The 20,802-nt window shown below is 39.2% G+C and overlaps 1 protein-coding gene across 4 annotated transcripts in view; it reads left to right on the top strand.

The window, feature by feature from the left end:
- Window positions 1-20,802, top strand: part of zfpm2a (zinc finger protein, FOG family member 2a) — a 167,933-nt gene that overhangs the window by 31,209 nt on the left and 115,922 nt on the right. For 2 of the 4 annotated variants that reach the window (XM_084386173.1, XM_084386172.1), the window contains one exon: window positions 18,190-18,348. The exons of 1 other annotated variant lie outside the window; for it this stretch is intronic. In XM_084386173.1, coding sequence (XP_084242299.1) covers window positions 18,190-18,348 — 159 coding nt within the window. Of the gene's footprint in view, window positions 1-10,722; window positions 10,899-18,189; window positions 18,349-20,802 lie in introns of those variants that run through there. One more of the 4 variants, XM_084386174.1, reaches the window with a different exon arrangement.

Raw genomic sequence — 20,802 nt, 5'->3', positions numbered from 1 at the left:
GTCATGCTCTACAGAGCGTTCGCATTCCCATTGTTCTAATACTCTTCCGACAGCGTCAGAAGAGGGGGATAGAATGGAGTGAAAGAGTGACATTATCCTCGTCGTCTTTGATGGCGACTCGTGTTTCGGCACTGGCTAATCTGCTGCTCTAATCTCCCCGGCAGATAGAAATAAACAAGCAGGTCTGTGAATGAGGAACCGTGCATGGGTGAACCGCAGGAGGATTATGGTAATTTTTAAGGGATAAGTAGAAGTATTTGAGACATGGCTGTTCTAATAGAGAAGTTGCTTTTAGTAGGTGAGAATTGGGGTATTTTTAAAACCTAAATGTTGATCATTCTCTTTTTGCAAATGCTTTTCAATATCCTTTGGCCTCCGTGATGCCAGTTGGCCAGTCGAAGGAAAGAGAAACGCATTCAAAATTTGGAAAGTCGGAAATCAATTACGAGTCGCAGCTCAAATGAAAGGCAAGGCACCGTTCGACTTAAAAGTCAGGCTGGCTCGCCTTTAACCGGGTCCATTACAAAGGGAAAAGGAAATCACACCGCATACCTGATCCACCAAAAAAGCCCTTTTGAAATGTGTTGCTGGGTGGCATCCAGCCTGGCAAACGCGGCGGGCATCGATGGCGCAGCCCCTGGGCGCGAGGATGCTTGGCCCAAACGCGACGGTCCTGGGCATGTATCAATGGGCACTGGCCCATCCGCTGGGACCTCCTAAGCCATGCTGTCTGAAGGAGAACCGATGGGCTTGGCAGCACATGTGGGCATGCGGCGCCTGCCTGCGTGGGCACCCGATGTTATCGCCTTGAGCCACCGAACGCGCTGCCCACCTCTCTGAGCCCAGCCCAGCTGACCTCCCTGACTGCGGCTCACACAAAACGCCTTCCTCAGAACTTCTCTAACAAGCTTTGCTTTCGCATGCATTTATTTTAGTACACTTTTCCTTTTGGTGCATGAATAAACACGAAATGCAAAACAGTCCAAACGGCCTTTAGATGCAAAACTAAGCGTGTCATGTGTCACGCTAGCTACGCGCTTTCCTCGCATTGGATTCGCTTCGAAGCGACCGTGAATGTTAACTTTAAATGAAAATACATAACCTTTGCTGAGAAGCCAACTGAGTTTTTTTTTGAACCGCACAAAAACCTGGATGGAGAGCGAGGCGATGAAAGCGTCAGGCGGTGGGTGGGTGAAAGCGCGGCCCCGCGTTCGATTTAAAAGAAACTCCGGGCGGAGGTGAGGGGCACGCTCTCTCTGCTCAACTGTCTCTGGAAGACTGCTGCCAGGACATATCTTTTGTCTTCCATTATCTTTATTTTCTTATTATTTAAAATGGCCGGATTTTTTCCTCTCCTTTGCTCCAGCGGTCTTTTTTGATATCCATTTAGATTGGAGCTTCATTAAAAAAGCTCAGACAATAGAGTGACTTCTAATTAAGAGCAGCAGCATCTGGCCTCTGGCACTGTATCCCAGTGTTCCATCTCTTTTGCTGGGGAGAATTCATTTGTTTCTTAATTAAGAAAAACACCAATAGCGTGAAAAATCTGCTTATGTTACCTGAATCCTAATTAGTTAAATAGTGAGTGGAAAACACATTCCAGTAGCCCTAGAAATGAACTCGGTGCTGATAAAAAAATGAACTAGCCTCGCATAAATCGAAGCCGGATGGAAAGTGTGCCGTCATTACGGCTAAGACAATATGAAACTATCTTCAAAGAAATCAAATTGCCGGAATGTTTTCATTTGCATGCATTAACCATTAACATAATGAGGGGAAGTGACACCGGACTCGGATCGCGCGTCTGCTCGGATTGATAACTCCTACGTCTGCAAATAGTCTTTTCCGCCGAGCACGAGCAGTCAGATCGGCTCTGAACCGCGAGCGTGCGCGTGCAATCAAATAAAGCCGCGTGCCGCCGTCTCTTCGAGGAAAACGAGGGTCTGCGGACGTGTTGCACGGAGCACTTTTCAATCCCATAGCGGGCAGGCGGCCAAAGCTGGCACCGTGTGCACTAAACGCGACTGTTTTAAAATCCAAAAACTGTTTTTTTTTTTCCTTTTTGCTACATGCTATTGCGGCCGATCAGCCTCTCAGGTCAAATGATTCAATTAAGTGTCTGTTTATGGCTGATACCAAAGCTGGGTGTCGTCTTCACTTATCACCTTTTTTGCAGATCAGTGTTCTCCCAGAATGCCACAGGAGAGATTGCTGGGGCTGTAATTAAAATGGCACGGAGACAAATTTGACGTAGGGGCTAACAAGCGGGGGGGAGGGCGAGGGGGAGGGCGGAAGGAAGGAAGGAAGGAGGAAGCTTTTAGAAATGCCGTTAGCCAATTAGGAAAAAGAGCAGGTTTGAAAGAGCGGGTGCAGTTGAACCATGGACCCGACAGGCTTATTGGCTCTTTACGATGTCAACATGTGATCGGTCCTTTAGCACTTAGTTTAAATAGTTTAGTACCGATTAAATAAGGTCAGAGACTTTTGATTACGCCTAACTGGGAGTCTCGCTAAAAGCCTGGTCTTGGGCGGTTGACGCGTGTGGCCCTGTTTGGATGTATCCGAGACCCCTGCTGTGCTACATTTGATGCTCGATTGGCAGGAAACAGACACACGTGCTCCCTGTGTCTCATGGCAGCCGTACCTTTCACCATGTGACTTCTTTCGGAAGCCTGAAAAAAAAAAAAAAGAAATCCAATGCGCCAATAAGTAGCAGAAATGCAAGATGAAAAAGAGACAGAAAAACAAGAAAGAGCTGTTACAAAAAAAAAAAAAAAAAAACGACTTTGGATTTCCGGGGCTGAAATCTTCCGAAGGCTTTTGACAATTTGCATTGTTATCGGCGATAAGGCTGATGTTTTTCCTCAGCTGTACATTTCCGTGTGAAATATTTCAAGTGTAAACCAAGCGAGCGTTCCGTTAATGAGCAGGGGATCCGGTCTCTTGCCGGGATGGAGTCTTAAGTAGCGGCTTGCTGCTTTGGATGTCTGATATCTGAATATTTAAAAGAGTTTCAAGCTCATCTGCAAATGTGATTTGCACATATCACACTTCTGCAGTCGTCAGGCTGCCACATCAGCGGGCTTCTGAGCAAAGACAGAACACAGAGGGAGAGAGCGAGAGAGAGAGAGAGAGAGAGAGAGTCGAGGGGGAGATGTTGCACATATGGGTTGCTATTGATGTATTCCAGTCCTGACCTAATTTAACTCTCTGCCAGCGAGCTCATATGCATACTGTACATTTGCTAAATTAGAGAGTGCAAACCTTGCCTTTCTCTTGGAGACAGGTGTAAACAGCATTGTTGTCATAATGCGGCCGCAGTAAATATGATAATTGTGCCACGATGCAACGGAGCACAAAATAATTTGGCCATCATTTTGATGCCCGGGGGCCCAGGGGATCGCCCTCCGGAAGGAAGACGGGCCATTGACATGCGGCACACGCAGCGATATAATTATGGCTGCCCATCTTTGTTCCTCGCTGGCGTCTTCGCACTGCACTAGTAATTTGCTTGTAATATGGAAGCGTTTAGTAAAAAAGGAGGTTGTGATATTTAGGTTGGAGGATTCTCAGCATACCAGAGATTGACGGCATTATAATGGAATGGGTCTGTGTCGCAGAGCTCCAAGCTGTTATATAAGAATACAGTTACATGCAAATGTACATTCTGTCACTGTTACAGCAATAATCATTTTAAACAATAAAGATTTTTTAGTTAATAATAATTGTATGTAATATTATTTTTAGTAATATTATTTTTTATTTCATGTGTGTGTGTATATATATATATATATATATATATATATATATATATAATTATTATTATTATTATTAAATTTTTTAATTGTATAATATAAATTTTTCTTTCTATTATATGAAAAAATTTATTATGAAGAAGCATATCCTTTCTATTATATGAATCAATTAATTACAGTATGAAGAAGCTTATAATACAATCATTTCTCAATAATAATGAAATAATAATAATAATAATTATTATGATTACTAAAATTTTCATTAAAGATTATAAATAGAATAGAATAGCATAGCATAGAATTTAGTACAGTCAAATGAAATTAGACTGTTTCTAATGTGCTGCAATTATATTTATATGCAAACATTGATCATAGGGCCCTATCATACACCAGCGCTAGGCACGATGCAAGTTTTTTTTTCTAGTTTCAGACCGACGCAATTATCATTTTCATGTCCTGCACCACGTTGTTTAAATAGCAAATGCATTTGCGCCCATCTGTGTGCCCATGGGCGTGCTGGTTTGAAAACGAGGTGTGTTCTGGCGCATTGATGGCGCGTTGCTATTTTGAGGCAACTAAAATAGACTGCGTCTAAATTCAATGGCGCAATATTTTTTTTGTTATTTAAAGACCGCGTTAGTAATGTGCACCTATAGGCAGGTCCACAACGCGCGTACACTCTGCTTATTAAACACGCGCACAGCAGCACACAAATATGCCAAATATTACAATTAAAAGGATTACATTGTAAAAGATTATTATTGTGTACATAAAGATATGGTGGAATCCAGCTTGTCCCATAGATGGTCTGCTCGCACGCTTTAACCTCGAGCACGAGCAGATCCGTTTGCGCTCTGGAGATCCGCCAAGGCGCGAGCTCAACTGGCATTTAAAGGGAATGGGAGATGAGACTCTGATTGGTTTATTGCACGTAAAGCCCAAAACACACCCATTACTCATTAATAGAATAGGGCAAACCTTTTAGACCATACGACTGGCGCGCCAACCTTTTTGCCCGTCGTTAAACTAGCAAAAGTGGATTCGGACACGCCCTAACTGCACTTTAGACCATGCGCTTAGATCGGTAAAATAGGGCCCATAGTGTACTGTGTTATATAGTTATGCTAAGACTTTAATTGCAAACATACTAGTGCTGCATATATCGTTTTAGCATCGATATTGCGATGTATGCATCCACGATAGTCACATCGCAGGATGTGTGATGTCAAGTATAGGGATCGTAGTTGATCTGTACGGATCAGGCACCACAGTTCAACCATCATAGAGTGAAAGTTTAACATTTGCACGTTTTAATTCCTGTCAGTTTAAACATTCAAGTGATTTTAAACCATTTGAGTGCAAAAAGATGCGAAAGAGAACTGAATTTGGAACTCACGCGCTGTTTACTGTGTGCACAGACAGCACACGAACACAGAATTTCGTTCTCTTTTGTGTTTGTTTGTGCTTGAATGGACTCCATGCACGCAAAATTGTCAAAATGCCCGCTATGGCTTACTTGAACGTAAACAATTAAGAAAGTAAAACAGATTTGTATCATTATATTGAATCCATGCATTCGGTCTTAAAGGTGCAGTGTGTGATTTTTAGCGGCATCTAGTGGTGAGATTTGCGAATTGCAATCGGTCAATAATTCGCGGCCTTTCCTTGAAATTTCAAACTCGAATGAGAGGCTACGGTGGCCGACGTAGGAAGCCGTGTCTTTTTCTGCTGCTTCTCATTCAAGTTAGTGATGAAACGCGTCTGTCTGTTCGCTGTCGGCTACGGTAGAAACATGACGTCACGATATGGCGACCTTCATAGAAGGGGTGGCCGCGGTTATGTACATATAAATGACTCATTCTAAGGTAATAAAAACATAACGGTTCATTAAGTAAGGTCTTTATACACCACTGAAAACATAGTTATGGATCTTATATTGCATTTCTGTCAATAGATCCTCAGAAATATCACACATTGCACCTTTAAAGTGACAGCAGCCTAATATTCCTGCTACTGTCTGTGTCATCAAACAAAATACTAAGAGAAAATAACTTTTGTAGCTGCACAATGATTAATTATTTTAAATGTTTTAAGTGAAGACTATACAGTATTTTACATCTGATTTATCAATTTCTGTACCTGAATACTTCAACATAAAGCACTGTTTATTTCATTTGGATCTTTGTTCTATTGTATTTATTTATGCTTGTAATTTGTTTATTATTTTCTATTGAGATTAAGTACTCACCTACAAAATTACCCCAAACATTCTAGAATGATTAATTCTTTCCACATTTTTCTATTAAAGTCATCTGGTGAAAAATGTTTCCGTATCGCAATATATATTGAAGAAAAACAAAGCACATCCTATGCTGTCTTATATGAGTCGGCTGCAGTACAGACCCTCTGTTAGTGTGTGTGTGTGTGTGTGTGTGTGTCCTGTCAGGAGGGGTGTCTCTCATTAAGTCTTTTGACATGAGGTCTCTCTCTCCCCAGTTTTAGCTAAAGGTCAGTGTGCTGTCTTCTGTGTGTTACTGTGGGAGTGTCTCTTTCTCCCTCTGGAGGTGACGTCCCTCTCCACACACATATGAAACATTTGCTCCTGCTGCCAGCTGTAAGAAAATGAATAATACAGAGACTGCATGGTGTTCCACATGGGTTTGTGGTTTTACTAAGTAGGATTCTGGATATTGGGAGTTATATATAATGATCTGTTTCATCTGACAGTCTATTTAATTTCCCCAAAATATTATTAGCCAATAACACTTTAGCCTGGCCATTACAATCCAATCCAGTCGTTATTGCTAAATTCAAGTCTTGCCCTATATTATTGCTCACTGAAGATTCCATTTCACTTGAAAATATTGCACATTGCCATATATATATAGAGAGAGAGTGTGTAGTGTGACATGAAGCCCAGAATTATGTTTTTTTTGTATTATATTACAATTATATTTCTACAGGTAATCAGTATAGTTTTATGCTGAGTCATTTAGAAGAGTGATCTAATTACTCATAGTTAAACAATGACTCCATCTTCTGTGGTTATTAGACATCACACATGTGTTTCAGATTTGTTGGGTAGCCAGTATTTCATGGCCTTTTTATTGAGCTATTATGAAGCTGTTCTAATTGTACTGCCTACATAGACTGCATTTTAAGGCATCATACACCTCAAAAAGGTATTTTTGTCTTGTTTTCCAGTACAAATATCTCAACATTGTTAAATTCAAATTTACTTGAAGCAAAGTGACTTTAAGATTTTAAGGGCCAGATTTACTAAACGGGGCAAATTAGCGCAAGGTCGCAACTCCAAAAAAGCGCCGAAGGGAGTGGAAAGTTCTGCGTGCGCGCAAATTAAAGAAACCGATCATTTCCATAATGAACAACGCAATCTACCAAGAGCAGCGCAAATTAGCGTCTGATTTAAGACAAGCTTTTTTGGGGCGTTAAATAATGGCGCAAATACCAGTAAATTGACTAGCGCAAACCTTAGTAAATCACCTTACAAGATTCATTGAAATACTCTCCTACCGTAAATTTTGCGTCTGAAAGGGAAACTTTTTTGGGGAAAATGTTTTTGTTCAATGCTGAAAAATATCTGTGTATATTTGTATCTGTGAACTTAATTGCAAATTGCGATGTTGGTTTAACAACAAGCAAACAATGAAGAGTTCTATCTTTATAGCTGAGTCGCTACCCTTAGAAAGAAGGCCTTAGAAGCCAGCACCCTATGTAAGGCAGTAGACAGCCAGGAAGCTCTAGAACTAGAACGAGGTTTTGAAATCAAGCCATGTGCTTTTAACTCTCTGACGACATTAAATGAATAACAGTGTAATGCAGGAAGACTCATCTCCCCGCGAGTCTCACCGTCAGGATCATTAGAAGTGACACTGGTGCTGCTCTATAAAAGCCGAGTGTAAATACCCTCTGGAGACACCGTGGAGACAGTAGGTGAGGCCTCCGAGGGCCCCTGGCTCCGCTGTTTGAGAAACATTATGCCGTGACACTGCAGGAGCGTCTCAAGTTCTCTGATACATGATGAAATCAACACGAAACCTGAGACTTCATCTTTGGCGAACAGTCCACATAAGTTTCTACCCATAGGAAAGAAACATCACAGAGGAAATGTTTTTAATATCATACTTTTTTTTTCTCCTATACAGCAATGCCCAGGTTTTTCTCTTGAGAGAAAATGACCCCAGTAATCTCAAAAACCTTCTTTAGGGTTTCAGAATTGACCTCAACAGTGTCTCAAACTGGGCTCTTTAAATGACCTCAAACATTGCTCCTGAAATTCTTAGATTATCGGAGCTATATCATCTGCAATACCTCATATGCTTTCTGTATGTCAACATTTATGTCTACTTTCATTTTTCCTCAGGGATTTAAAAAGCTGAAATGTGTGTAATTCCAGGTAAAGCTTTCACTAGTTGGAAAAAACCCCAAAACCATGCCATTGGGCTGTTTGGGATGCTCATACAAGCAGAGTGATGTTTTGACTTAGAGTTAAAGGGATAGATCTCTCAAAAATAAAACTGTATGTCTTCATCTATTGTACTGTATGTATGACTTTCTTTCTTCTGTGGAACATATTTTAAATAGACGATGTCAGATTTTTTTTATATTTGGGTGAACTATCCATAAGAGAAATATACACTCCTTAAGAGAAACAGTCAAAGTTGATACTTTAATGAAAGTGCAACCTCTGAGCAATATAATTTCTCTCTGGGTTAGAAACAGAGCAGCCCAGATGAGTTCCTCCTGCGTGTTATCATAGAAATAGAAAATGTATTTCACACTTGACCCACGCGTTAAACAGTTAGACCATCAAATAACGATCCAGGAGGAATCCAAAGATATAGTCGCCCAATCGAGGCCACGTTCCCCAGCATCTTCAGGGGGGAAAACGGGCCCTTCGTATCGGCTTCTGAAGGAATTTTAATCTCTCTCCGTAAGCTTCACACGGCCACATCAAGACTTAAGAGCCGGCAAGAAAAAAACCCCGCCCTCTGTCTGTTTTAAAGGACAGCACTTTGAATGTCATTTGACAATTTCCTTTTAATTAGAACTAATTTACAGAAAGATGCCCACCAGCTAATCTTTACAGGATAATTAGCTTCTATTTTCTTTACTTTTAATTAAAAAGTGGAAAAGATTTAGCTGATCCATAAATAATTGTTCTTTTGAAATGTTCATCAGACTTCACACTTCTCTTTGGCATGAGTAATATTTAGATCTTATCGTGGGTTCTGTCTCCTTAGAGTTAGAGCAGCGTTTTTTTTATTTTTTTTATTATTATTTTTATCTGGGGTATTAAGAAGTGGAACTATCAATAATAGAAATAGGAACCAGAGGCAAATTAGAATTGAATTAATGAGGAATTTATTACTTTAAAAAACGGTCCCCTCTTTCTTGCTGGAGTGAAATTGGAATCGCGGGTATATCCGTTTCAGAAATTGTTCCTTGATGGAGAAACATTGTTTTATCTGCAAGTATTTAAGACTCCAATCACTTTCCTCTGAAAGCTCCTCATTTATTTCCTTGATATAAAATGGTCTTGATTTAAAACTAAAGCACTGAGAGCTCTATAGTGCTCATTCTCCATTACCTTAGTATAGTCAGATCAATAATAGTGTTGAATATTTATAGATAAAATGAACTAAATTAATAATTGATGATCTTTACAGCGGAACTGAATCAACACTGAACTGACTTCAGCTGAATAACAGCCGAAATACATCATTTTCCTGTTATCGCTGTAAAGCTGCTTTGAAACAATCTGTATTGTATAAAGAGCTATAGAAATAAATTTGACTTGACTTAACTTGACTTCTGGATGGCAAAAAGTATATCCTAAACATTATCCCTGGCAAAAAGCATGCCCTAACCGGATGTGAAGTAATTTCTCTTTCCACAATGAAAAAGAAAATGCTGTACATGACGGCCAGTCAGAACACTTGTGATGTTTAATTTCCAGTTACATGGAGCAGGATTTTGGACCGAAATATTTGTACAATCTGTTTTCAGATTCATATAGCGAATAGATGTTTGAATTATTTAGTATACAGTATTGAAAGTCAACATTTAATGCCAATTACATCCCGTTTTTCTCGTGCATTTTATTCATAAATTGGTCTATAACAATGTTTTTCACCATCTGTTGTATTTTTAAGATATAAAAAAAAATGTGGGACAGGACTTGATTTTATACATTGGAAATTGATTGGATTGTGAAAAATGAGCGTTACATATCAGTGGAGCCAGTTGGTTGGAGGGGAGGGGTTGAAAAGTAGGAGGAATTCATAAGGAAAATAGTTTTTAAATGTGAAGTATATTTTTACATTTTGCCTAAAGGAGAATATGGAGACAAACATTTGTTTTACTTCGAATAATGTGCACCGAAAAATAGTTTGCAGCAATACCAGGAATGTTTTTCATTTCATTTTCATTTTTAAATCTGCTATTATTTGTTCATTTCATTTCCTAAAAACAAAAGCCCAAAAGTGTGACATCCTGTTCGGCCATATTGGTTGCAGGGGCCGAAGTGATTTTGCATGCTTGAAGTGTAGTGCGACCTCACCTCAGGCTCAGAAATCCAGTGCGGAAGGCAGTTCACTTGCAAATGTCTCTCCCTGGAGCTCAGTGGAGTTGATGTGGTGCAATCGGAGGGAGTGTTTCTGAAAGACGGCCCAGTCCAAATTGGGACAGAGCACAGGAGCTAATGAGAACGCACACCTGAGCTTCAGAGAGCAGGGTCTCTGTGATTGGTGTTGAACATTTGGAGGACGACCCGCAGCCTTTAATAGGCATGTGGCACTGCCAGTTGGGTGCAAAGAGAGGGAGAGAAAAGTAGAGGCTCTGAGATCCTGGCATCTGTTGAAGCCCATCAGCTTGCTCAGAAACGCCTCCAGCATTTTAATGGCCTTGTCAAATGCCAGTCCTGTTTTTATGCCACTCCAATTCCAGTCTACTAGATGCTGAACACAGGGTGTCTCACTTTCATACGCACAAATTCTAGTAACTGCAAACTCAACAGCTCAGAGCTGCTTTGCTGTTTGTTAGCATGTACATGTGTGATTTTTCACAGTGATTATGAAACGCTCTGTTCCGATCTGATCTTCATGGACTTCAGCTGCTATGGTAATTGAATCTTTTAATCATGGATCTGTGGGTTTTAAACACATTAAACATGCAACCCAGAAAGCATGACCTAATTAAGATATAACCAGATGTTTTGCCCTCATTAACGATCAATACTTTCAGATGTTTATGTTTGAAAACACTATAAAATACATTTATGTTCAAAACTATTTTATACTTAATGAATGGGTTCCCATAGGCACGTAAATCCTGGATTTTAAAATTGGGATTTTTCGGGCCTGGATTTTTTACAATTTTATTAATTTCCATAAGGTTTTTTTAATATGAATTCTGGAACCTAAAATGTAAAAAATTAAAGTCATTGAAATTTAAAAAAATATGGATATTCTATATAGCCTATCATAAAAACAATTATGCTCAGTCTCCATTTGGTTTATCTTATTTTTCTCCTTTAATTTCATTGCTTTCTAGGATAAAGACATTTCGACAAATTAAAGAAATCACATCTTTTTTGGGCTTTAGTCATATTTTTGTTTATATTAGATCACTCTCTATTTTGGTAAAGATATTTTACCAGCTGATTCTCAGTAGTTCGACCAAAATATGTGTGTGTGAATCTAATGGAGGTTAACCGGACGATTTAGCAGCTCTAGATGAGTTGCGCTGTTCTGCACTTGTGGGTCGGGCTGTGTGTGTGTGTGTGTGTGTGTGTACTTTCAAACCAGAATGTCCCAACTCTATAACAGAATCTGTCTTTGGCCCACAAAAGGCAGGTTTCCGTCCAAGTCTGGCAGGGTTTGGGCCGGTCTGGACGTCCCTATAGGCCTTTACGCAGCATTATGTATTCGTGTTGGGTCTCAGGTGCTCGCTGTGTGTTTTATCCTCGGGCCAAGCTCGGTCCCGTTTTCAATGGCACAGCCAGATGAAAAAACGGCTGCTATAGGTGCGAGCAGAATGATTTCCACGCTTGTAGAGATCTGCTGCTTTGTTCTATGCGATTCAATTACCTCTACCCTAATTAGGAGCCATAGAGAAGTCCCAGACTGTGATGGGACTCCACACTGTGGCTCCCGCTGATAAAGTGCGCTATCACCATCAGAGGCCCCAGACGAGCCCCGGCCCGCCTCCAAACGCGCGCATGCGGCTACACCGGCGGCCAGTCCCCAACACCGACCCGTTTGTTTTGAAGTTTAGAAATCAATTTCAAAATGATTTCATTTTTCTCCTCTTACTTTGTTAAGGTTCGTCTGGGTTAGCCAGAGTTAGATTTGAAGTGCGGTGACACGTTATGAATGATCAATTTGGCAAAGACGTTTTGATTCTGTCCTTTCCTAGGCCACTTTTCCAGCATGTGTCTTATTTAGAGCAAGTGGATGTATCTTCACATCTCTGGGCTTCGCTAGGTAAATAGCCCTGCGCTATATTAGTGTACACTGCTGCGAGTCTACGAGTTGAGGAGTTTTATTACGACAATGATTCCCAAACTAAACACCAAAATATTAACTTGAATTCCCTCTTAAAATGTAATATTTCAATAATTTAACAACACATTCGCATGCTTGTGGTTTTCTGATGACAGTTAAAGGGATAGTTCACCCAAAAATGAAAATTGTGTCATCATTTACTCACCCTCAAGTTGTTCCAAACCTGTATGAGGTTCTTTCTTCTGTTCAACACGAAAGATGATATTTTAAAGAATGCTGGTAACTAGACAGTTGACGGTATCCATTGCGTCAACAGTCTGCAGTGAATTGAATTCACTTGTAGTATTTGTGACGTTATGCATCTATCCGACTTTTCTTTCAATAATAACTGTGACAAATTTCTGTTAGCTTAACAACAAAGATCAATTTTCCACTTCTAGCTGAATAGCTGCAGTTCGTCAATAGACCATCAAAAAGCGTTTTGTGTAAAATGGATCACAAAGCATGCGGTTTTCACATGACTTTCATTTTCTCCGATTCTTCATCTAACGAGAGTCTCTCTATCTAGTAAAATACATCTTGTCTCATTGATTTTTCTCTCTCGGGTTCAGGCGATTGTGTGAATGTGTCAGAGGGTGGCGTCCGGCACATTTGGCCTCTGCGAGCGTCTGCAAACCGCAGCCAGTGTTCAGCCGGCAGGAGATTGATTGTGACAGACTTTTAAACAGTACACAACTAAATATAGCGGGCTACAGCACTATCAGAAAATGAGCTAGGAGTGCGGGCCTAGTCGTTTAGAAAGTCATTATTCTTATCATTTGCTGTCTCTGAAATTATTTCAGGTCTCTTCATGCAATGAATGCAGTATAATAAGCCAAACATGTGCAAAGGGCTTGAACTTTGGTAATCGGAGCAGGTCGGTGAAGTAGCCTTTAAAAAACATGACTGATGCAAGGATCCACTGGATTTGAAGTGAACGTTCAGATTGTTGTGATGCATTTCATCTCATGAATCTGTTAAATGTGTTTCTGGTATGGTAATCATTCAATACCATGGTATTATCTTTCTGATTTAACTAAAAAAAGAGCTTTAGGAGCTATTTCTCATTGATCGGACCCTTACCGTAACCAAATGTAATCAAGTTGATTCAGACGTAATCACTTTTTTTTTATTTGTGTGATGAAACTAGGACATTTAGACATTACCTCTAAGGTTTGGATTGATGCCAACATTTTGGGTTTGATACAATTCCAGTCTCTTGTACCCGTGCATTAATACTGAATTGATATCTTAGTATTTAATGTCACTCATTAGTGATGAGTCATAATTTTTTCTCATGAATCCACTAAGGAAACTTAGGCAAGGCAAAATATATGAGGAGTGCTAATGACTTCACTATCACGCCACTATCAATTTAGTTAAATATTCCATCTGAATTTGATTAATGACAAGTTTATTAGTAATAAACTGTGAACTGTCTTGAAAAGCAGCACATTGTCTGCTTATCTGGGTCAGGAATAGAGATTTGCTAAATATTGATTATACTTCAGCGAATTTTTGTCACCACTGTATACTTTTTATGACCGTTAAACAGCACAACCCTATACATAATAGTAGACTACTGTTAAAAAGTTTGGGGTCAGTAAGATAATAAAAAAAAAAAAAAGTGTTTAGCCAGGCTCAAAAATGACAGTATAGACTTGTATAGTATGAAAGATTTCTATTTAATTTTTTCAACATTCTTTGGCTAAACAAAAAAATTATTGTATAGCCACGATCAAAAGTGACAGTATAGACTTGTATCGTATTATGAAAGATTTCTATTCCATTTTTTCAACATTGATAATAATAATAAATGTTTCTTGAGTAGAAAATCAGCATATTAGAATGATTTCTGAAGGATCACGTGACACTGAAGACAGATAAGTAATGACTGCTGCAAATTCAGCATTACAGGAATACATTACATTTTAAAACAAATATAATGCTCCAAATAATAATATTCTGCTTTCACTGTAATTTGATCAGTTAAAGATTCAAACTTTATCGTGATAATTACCGATATTGACTGATTTTGACAGTAATGTTATCGTGATAATATTTTTGGACATATCATCCATCCCAAGTACTTTATAATTTTTACAGTGTACCATAATTTTGTGTGTGTTTCTAAAATCATTTAAAGACATTTAATTAAAGCTGTGGGTGATGTTTTTTCAGGACATCTTCCCCTCATCTTTTGTTTGAACAGTGTCTTTAAGGAACACTTCTCCCAGTCAGCCCTCATCCTCTCAGAGAGATGTGTCAGGCCTCAGTGGTTCTGAGGGGCCGATATCTCTCTGCCCATCTGCTTTTAGCATTCTGAGATGTATTGAGAGAACGCGAGGCGCCGTTTCCCTCCGTGAGCCGGTGAAAGGCCCGAACGCGATTAGATCATAAAACTGTAGCCTAATTTAAACGCCGGGTCTCCAGCACTTCACACCGTGTCTATTAGAGATCTGTGCGCTAATTCTTTTCATGTAGCATGAGTCCTGCAGATGTAGCACACTATAAAGGAGTCATTTAACAGTCTTAATGAACAGAGACGGCCGTTTGGGAAGATCAGGCGCTGCTCGACGGTTCTCTGTGCAGGAAGAAAGGGCTCTTCACTGAATTTATTGCTTTATTAAAGTGAGCGCCTCGACCGTGTTACAAACGAACAAAATGACATGTTAAGTGGTGCACTTAGGATGTCAACTTCCTTAACATGAGAATATATGGGAGGTTTGACATGCAAAGTGGTCATGTGTGCTTTTAATGATGTTTTGATATAGAAACCAAAGGTCAATGAACTAAATAAAAATAATAATAATCATTTATGGTGTTTTAGGTGATTGCTTAAGTGTTCTGAGGGATTGTTAGCAAGTTGCTATGTTGTTCTGGGTATTATTATAATCTATTTTGAAAAATCTCTATTTAGTATGATCGATAGTAAGCATAAGAATTTATTTGAAATATAAATCTTTTACACTTTTGATCAATTTAATACAGATTTTTTCTTTTTTCTTTTTTCTTTCAAAAGAAAAAAGAAAAAGAAAGAACTTACTGACCCCAAACTTTTGGTGGTGAGATATGAAGTCATTTTGCAGTTAGCATCACACTTGTTCCCTCGAGAAAAGGATTTTCGGCTTTTGGATTATCGCTAAAAATAAAGCTCTGTGATCAACAAAAGTTTATTATACTTACACATTTTGTCCATCAAGATAATTATCACAGATAAACACAAATTTTATTAATTTTGAAGCCTACATGCAGTTGCCAGAAGTAAAAAAGCTAAAGGTAGGCTATAAACAAACTACACCACGGTCCCACGACTTCAACGTTACCATTCACTAAGCTTCTGACTACTTAGTTTTTATCTAAAACGTTTTCCCAGAACGTTGAGTTAGAATAGTTTATAAGAGCACAATTATAAGGATAACGATGCTGTAAAAGCGGACTGAGTTTCCCTGTTCGACGAGATGATGTTTAACCTCCCCGACTGTAGTCACATTTAGTTAGCAACCGCCTTTTTCAAGACACGTAACAGCTTTAAAAAATCAGGAGTGGGGTAATACTGATGCATTTTATGTCGTAGGATAAAACGTTGAAGTGTCTTGAGATCTTATTTCAGCCATTTTACCAAAACCCCATTAAAAAAAAACATTGACTTTGGGACGATGGAACCGGAAGTGCTAAAATGCTAACTCGCTTCCACGTTTCGGCCTACAAAGCAATGTCATACCTGCACCACTCTATAATGTATCAATGCTAAAAATAAAAATAAAAACATGTACTGTATATTAGAGAAATATTTATTTTTTAGATTTCTAGGGTGTAAATGCAGAAAAAATATTTTTCAAATGCGGTCTAACTTTTTCCCCCTGTACATTTTAGGTCCTTGATTACAGCAAAACCGTAATATGCAAATACAACCCCCCCCCCAAAAAAAGTACAGCTTCAAGCTAAAGTCAAGAAATCATTTAGATTTAAAGAAATAACATTGCACAGAGCAGAGAAAAAAATTAATCATTCGAAAAAATGTCTCCTTTAAGATTGCACCGGTGTATTACCTGGAGGCATGAAATGTAAATGGAAAATCAACATTGTATCCTGTGATAAGACGGACAAATTAATAAAGGCATTTTCTGTCCTCCGCTCCTGCTGACGCCGGTGTTAAAAGTCAGTAGGTTGTGCGGGAGGAACTTTTCTCGCAGATGAAGTGGGTTTTACAGGTTTGACATCGGCTGAGATGTGGCTCCACATGTGCAGCAGCGGTCGTGAGGATACTCAGTCAAGTGGGCCACAGGAAACACTTTCCTCAGGAGAGATTATGCTATGAATACTAGTGTGAAGCGGATACTGTATGCTGCCTACTATTTCACAAAAATATATTAAAGGAAACCGTATTCAGTATGCAGCTACATTGTAGCATGTGCAATTCAGTGGCCAACCAATTGTCAATTTGGAAATAGTTTTTTTTCTTTTTTCTATGATATTCTAATTTTGTGTAAAAAGTCAAATAATGAGTCCAATGAAAATCAATACAACTTTCTGTTCTGGAAATAACAGGTCACTTTGAGTGCATTGCATTGTGGGATACAGTATTCCATGCACTATTTTCTGGTTGTATGCTGTAAACCTTTCGGCTTATGCACTGAAGGTATTTTATGCAGAAAATATAGTGTGCATACATACTGAAAAACTTTTTTTATGATAGTATATTAGTATTTGATTTTGAGCAGAAATGGTGCAAATGCAAAAAAAAAACTTTATAGCGACATTCAGTGTCTCTGTTTTAAAGTAAAATGCCTTTCTAGTAAGCATCTTACTGAAATAGAATCTCATAAGTGACTTGGAATTAAAAATATGTACCTCAAGAGAATAGCACTTCCTTTGGAAAAAAGCACAGAAGACTTGACTCATAATTGATTTAAATAGTTTGGAAGTGTGTTGCTAAGCAACAATGCAATACTGTAATAAGTTCAAAAGTCCATGGCACACACATATTGGGATGAATAGTGTTTTTATTTAATTCAATTATTTGTATGAGTTCTAAATGAATCATATCTTATTGACAATTATTTCGCTTTGACCGCCATCTTGGATGGGCTTTTTCCAAAGATTTCTTATGTACAAAGATGGTCCATCTTTGGGAGAAACTGCAAAGCGGAATATGTCAGAATAAGTCCCATCTTTTAAATAAAAGAGCCAACCACCGATTGGTAATGTAATCGTGTCAGCTGCCATTAAAAGCTCCGGTTGCTATAAACACTCAGTGTTCTGAGACCTGCGCTTTGGACGGCACATGCCCTAAAAATGTATTTAAATGTGAGTTCGCAGGCAGTTTCTGACATGTAAGGATTCCCTAATTCTAGTATGTAGGACTTGAGTTGTGTCCTAAATGACGCACTATACACTATGTACTTATGCATATACTATACATATACTACACTGTACTTATGCATAATGTACTCAACCGTGTAGTGTATGATTTTTTCAAGGTTATTATTATTAGGCTATTCAGTATCAGAGTCTCCCCCTCCTCTACGTAATTTAAAGTGTCCAACATTCCACACCTTTTGTTTCGGATGCCAGAAGTTGCTGCCCAGAGTCGTTGCAAATATGGCTGCCAAGTGAACAGACTTTATTCTTCGAAAGGGACTTTGGTTTTTGCAGTGCATTATAGGATTACCGTCTTCACAAAGGATGCATTCTATTCTATATCTGAATGTTGCTAAAGTAAGGCATCTCCAAAAGGTGGCATAATTTTTTGAGTGGCTTTCACGTGTACATGTTTCTGACACGTGGCGTTCGAATAAGTGCTCCTGCTTGTGCAGTGTCTCACTTGCAACAAACAATTTGATTGTGCTGTGTTCTGTGTGTAGGTCCACTAGATGGAGGTCTGGAAGAGGAAGAAGAGGAGTGCATATCAGACGCAAATGAACTCACTGCTAAAGAGGAGTTTTCAGCGGAGGAAAACTTTCCTGCTGACTTTGAGCCAGACAACCTCACCTGTGAGGACATGGAATACTTCTGCGGCAAAGGTCAGCCATTCCTGACGCTTCTACTTCCATGTATAGTGCTATCTTTCATGTAGGAGGTCTATAAACTAAACAAGTATTTAGATATTCATCACAGAGCATATCCTAGTTAAACGAATTGTGGCGTAACATTCGATGAAATCTGGTTTTGCTAATTGATTCCCAGCTGAAGTTTGACTCTGAAGCATCTCTGATTATGGGTTTGATGGCAGTTTCAGACCAAAGCTTGAACACACACCGTTTTGCTTGTAGAGGTGTGGGAAAATCTCCAGAAACCTCAGTGTCCAGGTTTAGATAGACTCCCTTTGATATCCAATTCCCACAATGTACTGGAAAAGAGGAGTTTGATCTAAGAAATGGCAACCAGTGTGTTGGCTTATCCTTAGTCATATTCCAGCCAGGACTTACCATGGGGAGTGAAACAAGCTTTTATCACTTAAAGGGTAAGTTCACCCAAAAATAAACATTCTGTCATCATATACCCACCCTCATGTTGTTCCAAACCTGGATGAATTTATACATATTTTTTGTTCATCAGTGAATCCCATAAAAAATGTATCACAGTTTCCACAAAACTAGCAACATTGCAAAAATATTTTAATATTGATAATAATAAGAAATATTTATTGAGCACTAAATCAGAATATTAGAATGATTTCTGAAGGATCATGTGACCCTAAAGTTCAGCTTTGCCATCATGGCAATAAATGACATTTTAAAATACGTTCAAATAGAAAATACTTATGTAAAATTTTAATACAGTTTCAAAAATTGCTTTTTACTGCTCAGCCTTGGTGAGCATAAGAGACTTTAGAAACATTCAAATAAAAAAATTTGACCAGTAGTGTAAAGTGCCTGGAGTGTCATGCTGAAGGCATATTTTGAGGAGAATCTTGCAGGGTGATTAGGATAAGTTTTAGTTATGCGGTGTTGAGCCTGTATAGGACAACACCCTTGAAATGTGTTGGGTTTTGGCCTGATGTCTGTCATGTGCCAGTTCACTCAGTTTGTGCCAACTCCTTTTTAAGTCATCTTTCTATTCCTTTTATGTGTTGGCCACACCTGACTAATTTGCAATGTGTGTTTAGTTCAAAGTTAGGAAGCTGTCTGGACCCCCAGCACATATGCAATCTCATCCACCCCTCCAAAAACCCTCCTCAGGATTCCCTACTCTTCCCTCACTGTTCAGTGAGAGGAATCTCACCGAGTTTGTGCTTTGAATGTCCCTCCACCTCAAAGAGAAATGTTTTTAAATTACGTTTTGTTTAAAAACCCACTGTACCCAGAGGGATTTCATATAAGGAGGAGCAGAATCTTTTTATGTCTTGCACAAGGTGGGCTCAGTTTTAATGATTTTCCTTTTGTTCTTCCTGTAAAGGTGTAACAGGCATGACATGTGTGAACCTCAGAACTAATGGCAGTTCGGCAATATTTTGCTTTCGGGCACGAATGAAAATCTTCATATGTGCTTTTGTTTCCCACTGCTTCATTGAATGAGCCCTGCAGATGAATGCAGCTTTACTTTATTTTGTTTGTGGAGATTTATGCTTTATTCAGATTCCCCAAGGGATGTAATACAGTATTCGGGTGCTCAATTCAATTACTATTTAAAAGATCCTAAGGTCGTTCCTTCCATTTACAAATTAATTGCGAAAAAAATGTGTTCTTTTAAGAGTACTATGGAAATAGCATCAATCCCATGGTAAATATTAAAGTACCACGGTCACAGTACTATTTTGTAAGGCTTGCACCAAAGATCTCACATTCGCAAGGCAGTGTTTGAGTGTGTACTTGTATCAAAGCCATTTGATGGCCTTTTTTGTACCACCAAGTTTTAGCAAATCTCCTCAAATATTACTTTGAAACTTTTGAAGGCTTTGCAAAAACCAACAGTGGTCAAAAGATTTCAACTCTTTAACTTCCGAGATGCTTTAGTAATCTTCCCTTCGTCATACGCGAGGGGGTTTGCGTCAGATTTCTCAAGCTCCCTATCTGCTGCAATTTGGCTCTAAGTCTTCCATGTCCTCGAATTCTTCGGACAAGTTCCCATTCTCTTCCCGTTAATGCATAGTACAAGCTCATCAGGTGTATTCATTTCCCCCTGATCCTCTGCTCAATTAGATCTCTTTAAAGCGCATTTAGCCCAGCGTCTGAGTGGCTTAAATTCACTCCACTTATGCAGAAGTGCTATGAATTGACGGCGAACGCAATCCTGGTGGCATTAAACGGTTTATGTGTGTTATTCCTCGGCTATAGGACGGCAGAGAGGGTTCTCTTGATTAAGTAAACCCTCTCAAATGAGATGGCGGGCTGTAATTAGCCCAAGCGGAGTCAAACGCCAGAGCTTTAAAAAGCAGTCACTCATCCCTGTTCCTTTATCTGTTTTGGAGAATAAGGTCTCCCGTGTGAAGTTCCTCGCTGGCAGGCGGTTGCTCCACGACTGGCTCGTAGTTCAGT

The sequence above is a fragment of the Rutilus rutilus genome (genome assembly GCF_951802725.1).
Source record: "Rutilus rutilus genome assembly, chromosome: 17".
NCBI classification, from domain to species: Eukaryota; Metazoa; Chordata; class Actinopteri; order Cypriniformes; family Leuciscidae; genus Rutilus; species Rutilus rutilus.
The sequence above is the reverse complement of the archived record's forward strand: the minus strand, read 5'-3'. Positions and strand labels throughout refer to the sequence as shown.